This window comes from Protobothrops mucrosquamatus, unplaced genomic scaffold (assembly GCF_001527695.2).
Source record: "Protobothrops mucrosquamatus isolate PMUCROS unplaced genomic scaffold, P.Mucros_1.0 scaffold347, whole genome shotgun sequence".
Classification (NCBI taxonomy): domain Eukaryota; kingdom Metazoa; phylum Chordata; class Lepidosauria; order Squamata; family Viperidae; genus Protobothrops; species Protobothrops mucrosquamatus.
In genome coordinates, this window is record NW_015386684.1 from 925,297 (window position 1) to 931,731 (window position 6,435).

Below are 6,435 nucleotides of genomic sequence, written 5' to 3' on the forward strand. Positions count from 1 at the left end.
CCTCCTCACTTGGTAATCCATTTTCAAAACACTCACCTTTGAGACTAAAGCTCTTTGAGTAGCAAAGCAGTGCTGGAGATAAAGAGCGCTTTGATTGCAGGCCATGCTATGCAGAAGAGCCTTCAGCACCCCACCAAGAATACTTTCCTTGGATTCAGTCACCGAAACCGTCTGTAGCCAAAGACAACAGGGCAACAGAAGCAGTCAAAAAAAATCATTTTCAAGTGAAGTGCTAGAAATACACAGTGAAAAGCTAATCCTCATTCTGAGGCTTCTGTAGCCCAGCCACAAAGGCCGGGACTATTGTTCTCAAAGGACCATTATGGGAAATACCAAGCATACTCGGGTCAATAAAACTAGCCCTCTCATTCTGAAGCATATGCTGAAGTGGATTGAAGCAGATCTTGAGCAACACGCAAGCTTATCCCCCAGAGCCATGTTAGACTAGCTGAGGAATTCTGAGAGTTGCAGTCCACGCATTTTATAAGTTGCCAAGTTTGAGAAAACACTGCCCCAGAGGCTAACAACTGAGAAGCTTGATGATTAAAAACTCGAAAGATTATGTTCTACAGCAAGAAAGGAAAGAATATTGATATATGTTTTAATCCTATGTTTATTTGCTTGAGAAGAATTCCCACTGATCTGAAATTATTTGGCTAATAAATATATATTGCAGGAATTATTGTTTACAAGGAAGCGAACTGATGAAACAAAGGAATAATAAAAACAGAAGAAATTTCATGTAGCTTCCTCTCATTTTATGTTCAGGCATTTGTTAGCCTGTTAGGCCTGTGATTCTCATACATGAGAACCTGCCAAACTGGAAGGATATATAGATCAGTGGTGGCGAACCTATGGCACAGAGGCGGCACTCGGAGCCCTCTCTGTGGGCACACGTGCCATTGCCCCAGCCTTGCCACCCCGCGACCCCCTCTTCACCAGCAGCCCCCCTGGAGAAGAGTTGCCCCCAAGTGTGGCCCATGCAGAGCAGCGCAGTCAAGGACATGGCAGCCAGGCAGCGTAGACAAGACTGCCCTCACGCCCCATCGAGCACAGTTGATGCTGCAGGGCGCGGGCAGAGGGCATGGCTGCCATGGCGCTGCTGGGCTGCCTGGGCAATCTGCGGCAGGCCCTGGAGGCGGTGAGTGGCCCTGCGGGCAGGCAGGGTGGGGGCGGGGCAGGGAATGGAGCAGGGCCAGGGCCAGTTTTTGGGCACTCAGTCTCTAAAAGGTTCGCCATCACTGATATAGATAATCATTGACCTATGACTATTCATTCAAAGTCAAGATGGCACTGAATGAATGGTGGTTAGGAGCAGTCCTCAGAGTTCCGGTTGTCCCAGCATACACAGATTGCTGTCTGGGAGCTTGACAACCAGTTGCAGCACACACTTGCAACCAGTTACCAGGGCTTTGCGATAACAATATACATTTGCAATCTTCTCTGCTGACTTCTCCAGAAGTTCAGTGGGGAAGCCCTCAGGGAATGTCACAAGGCACTGGGGTAAGCTTCCCCACCGGCGCTCCCACCAGCCCTTCTACACGTGTGTCGTGCTGGCTATCCACATATTCCCTCACATCCTCCCCAATCCACGACTTTCTTGCTTCCTCCTCAGCCTGTGCTGTGTCTCTCGCACATATCCTTGCACTCCTACCAACCCACACCATGCCTCCCTTGCACCCTTGAATGGTGTTAAACAATGGTGTGCCTCTTACGCACCCCCCCACCCTCATGTGCACTCCTTGCAGCCTCTCACTCTTCTTGACCAACATTCTGCCTCTCATGCACCCCTTAAACTCTTGCACATCCCTTGTATTGTCACAGCAACTCCCCCACACCTTCCCTAATTTCCCTTGTGCACCTTCACCCCCACACCTCCTCATTCTCTCTTATATCCAACAGCATTTTTTTACCTGTTTGCCAGCCTGGGACTTGCAACTTTGTGCCATTTTCCCCACTGGTTTTGGTTGTGGATAGCCAGCATGATGTTGCTTTGCCTAACAACGATGGCATTCAGTTAATGGCAGCAACTATGGCTGCAGAGATTGCTGCCAATAACCCATGCAGTCATGCTTTACAACTGCCTTTAGCAATGGAAATTCTAATCTCAATTGATGTTGTAAGTTGAGGACTACCTATAACCAGCATTCTTAGCATACATGGTTAGCAGAGCGGATCAGGAATTATATGAAAGAAAGCGATGACCGCTCTGCCTCCAGTATTTCACTTAGTTTCTATACTGGTTGCAGATGAAAGAAATGACTTTTATCCACTGCTACAATGAAAACGATGGAGCAGAAGGTCTTCATGAATCTATGTGACAGAAGACTGTCTCACTGGCCTTGGCAAGATGCCAGAAGCCTGAACCTTCATAGACCAGGACAAGAAATCTATTCCAATCAACTGGACTCAAGCAATGTCTCCCTCTTAGTTGCTTGTGTAACAGATCTTGCCCTTCTCCATCAGGGTAATCCTCTTTACTCTCTAAGCTTGCATGGAAGATGAAACTCTCATATTACTGTGTTAGCTTAAGAAACATAGCTTTCCTCATAACAAGTTAGTATCAATGATTGGCTTATTTACAAAGCTAGCTGTGACATCAACCAATTTGCAATATGCTTTTGTAGGAGGCATTCTGAAATATTATTTTTTTTTTGTACAAAAAACAACACATGTTGCATTTAGGTCATTAGAAACTATGTCAAATACTCCTTAGCATCCTCACCTGCACAATTATTTCTAAAGTATCCAATATGATCAGATTGGCTTCTGTTGCCAAGTTACCATCAATAAGTGCTTCATGTTCAATCTCTGCTCGGGACCTGGTAGAAATAAAATAAAAATTNTTTTGAAGCCAGAAGATTCAGGTTAACGTGTATTTCTTTGCCTGCAATTTCTGAGAGAGGGGCAAACTCTGTCAATCCTACCTGTACATCAAGTCAATTAGCATTTCTGGATCTTCCTGGTGTTCTTTCATTTTAACTGTATCCGAGAGGATCATATGGAGGTTGAACACAAGATCCTGTACCTGAAAATAGGAAATACAAAAGTAATACAATTATACTTGTTTATATATTAATTTGTTAATATATCATTCACTCATTGCTCAAAGCCTGACAGCAAACTTTGGCAAAACTAAAAAGATTCATCATTGGTTTAGTTTGGTTTAAAATTACTTGTCTTATTCAAATTTTGAATTGTCATTCATTATATCAGATATCAGGTTTCTATTAAGCGCAAAATCATTATTCCCCCTGCTCTGTATAAACTATTAAAGCTAGAAAAAAATCATCAAAATTTTGCAAAATACATTTACAGTCTAAATTTAAAAGTGAATTTGAATTTCAGCCAATTTTGAAAATGGTGCTTACATCCAAACCACAACCTGGGTCAATACACCCGTTTAACTTTAACTTCAACTTTCTGTGCTGACTTCCAGGAATTTTACTTTACATTTTCTACCACCACTAAATATTTACTTCACATTTTTGCATCAATAACTCTTCTAAGATTCTGCATCGATTAGACCTTCTGAGAATGAGCACTTTTTTATGTTCAAAGAAAAATACTTTTTCACCAAATCTAAAAGCACGCAGATTTAAAAGTGAGGATTTCCATAGTTAATAAGTCTGTGAAGGGCAGCTTTGATTTGCCTGAACAAGTTGCTTCATGTTGCATTTACCTTATCAAGGCAAACAATCTGATTGCCATTAATAGAATGCTTTGCATCACTTTCCATACCCCAGCAATTGTAAAAGTTGTAAGAAATTCCTGTACATGCACAGAAACTTCTTCTAGGTCTTGTAAGTATCAGAGGACCGATAGAAGTGGTATTGGACTGAGCTACACTGTGGTTTAAAGCAAGGGAATCATGTTGCTTTATGAAATCCTTTCAAGAAGATTCTTTATTTACAATGTTATCAAAGCCCCAAGCTCTTAAATATTGATACAACAATTCTCTAAGGGATTAAATACACATACAGGTAGTCCTCACTTAATAATAGCCACCCAAAGTCACCTCAACAGTGAGATGGGTGGCATTTAAATTTAATAAACGAAATGAATAATCACAATTGACTCTGATATTTTGGTCTTAAGTTGTTGTGATCGTTAATGGCTCTATTTTACGACTAATTTTACAGTGGTCATAAACTGAGTCTCCATGTTTGTTAAATGACTCAGATGATCATTAAGTGAACCACATGATCATTAAATGGATCCATTCTCCCTAATGGGGTTATTTTGGCTGAAAACCAGCAAAAAACCATCCCAAATAGCTGTCATATGACTGCAAGATGCTGCAACTGGTCATAAATACGAGCCGGCTGCCAATCACATGACCGCAGGGGTGGGTCTGTGTAGCACACATAACCTTCAGGATGGTGTTAAGTGATTTTGGGGGGAGTCCGTCATAACTTTGAATGGTAATTAAGCAAAGATTACGTGTACTATTCCACGCTGAGCAATCATTTTCTCTAACCTGATCAGGGAAGGTTGTCTCCTTTAATTCCAGATCCTCTTCAGCATAAGTCAAAATGGTTTTCAAAGAGCGTCTCAGAAACTCCTCATTAAAATTTTGAGATGTTCCCACTAGAGATGAGAGTGACATAGTCACCTGCATTTTCACTCTAGCAAAGTTCTGAAACAGACAAATTACCACAACGTCATTCATCCGTTACTAAGAATAGTTTCTCAAGGAGAAACGCTTCGTAAATTTCATAATCCCCAAACAGAAAATAATCTTAGAGACATCCAAACCATAGGCCCCCCCAACACTCTTTCTCCTACAACCCAATATCCCCTAAGACTGAACTATTAAATTTGGGTGACAGAACAACAAATGAAAGTAACACATTTTTTCCTAAAGCTAATCAATAGAAAATTAATATAGATGCGCTAAGCCAAATGACCAAAGTAGAACCAAAACGGGTTAGCTGGTGAAAAAGAAATTTAATTGTCCATCCCCTCCTAACCCTATGTGACTTTCTTCACTACCAAAATGTTACTTGTTCTTGCTTTAAGAAAGAGATAAGAATAGTATTTATGTATTGATTTAGTTGTATGATTTTGAAGCCATCCTGTTCCCGATGTTTATATTTTTAAAAGAATGAAAAAATAAGATAGAGAAACTAATTATGTACATCCAGAAGACTAAAAAACCATACATCTCAGGTACAAAAATCTCAAAACACCAACATGGCTTCACAACCTCCCTCCCATGGTTGAGGAGAATAGCTGGGATTTGGAATATCATCAGGGTGGGAGCTATATAGATCTATAGATAGGTGGATGCTATTCCAGACAGGAGGCACTATACAAAGACATCTGGAATATCATCCGGATGAGATCTATACAGATGTATAGATAGGTGGTTGTTACTCCAGAGAGGAGGCACTGTAACAGAGAAGGCCAAGATTTTATTTGATATTCTTCAAGTCTAATGCAAGTCTTTTGGTCAGTGCAAGGCTACTGAAATTCTCATTTTAGAGATGTCCCTCCCTCCATAATTCCAGACACCCCACCATTTAGATCAGGGGTCCCCAACCTCAGTCCACTACCAGTCTGTGGCCTATTTGGAACCAGGCCACATGCGCGGCGGGCTGGCACGCACGCACAGCTTGACTTGCATGAGTGGCGGGCCAGCGTGCACTTGCATGCACCAGCATCTCAATTTGTGCAGCCCAGTTCCCCTCTCCCCCCCCCAGCCAGGCCGCCAAGCCGCAAAGGTTGGGGACCGCTGATTTAGACAATCTGTGCGCTTTCAGAAATAGAGTACTTACATTCCCAATCTCAAAGTTTTGCCTCATGAGGAGGTACAGAGAGGCACTGGCATGGGATCGTATCATGCTAATGCTACTGCTGCAGTGGCGCAGGAGCCGGAGGCATAGATCAGCACATTGCTCGGTCTCTTCTTCAAACAGCAGTTCTGGGAACTAAAATGGGAGGATAAGAGGCACATCATGCAGTGAAAGCTAGAAACAATGAGCGTTCCAAGTATCAATATGATTCTACTTTACTTGCATTATGCTGCTAACTATCTGCTCTCATCCCTTCTGGGATCACCTGCTCACCAGCTCAAGGAAAGCAAGCCTTCGGTTGCGTTTTGCTAGCAGCAACCGTGGAAGTAAAGCTGTCCCGGGTGCAAACTAAGCTCATTCAAGAGTGGCATGGAATGGTAACTTACTTTGAGCTATTGCATTTAGATGAGTCAGTCTCCGTCCCGACATTAAATAAAACCTCCTCACTTGGTAATCCATTTTCAAAACACTCACCTTTGAGACTAAAGCTCTTTGAGTAGCAAAGCAGTGCTGGAGATAAAGAGCGCTTTGATTGCAGGCCATGCTATGCAGAAGAGCCTTCAGCACCCCACCAAGAATACTTTCCTTGGATTCAGTCACCGAAACCGTCTGTAGCCAAAGACAACAGGGCAACAGA

At 42.5% G+C, this 6,435-nt stretch overlaps 1 protein-coding gene across 1 annotated transcript in view; it reads right to left on the reverse strand.

Moving 5' to 3' along the window:
• Nucleotides 1-6,435, reverse strand: part of DOCK7 (dedicator of cytokinesis 7) — a gene marked incomplete in the record, with an annotated part of 134,915 nt that overhangs the window by 35,397 nt on the left and 93,083 nt on the right. The window contains 1 exon segment of the mRNA XM_015815543.1: nt 6,273-6,407. Coding sequence (XP_015671029.1) covers nt 6,273-6,407 — 135 coding nt within the window.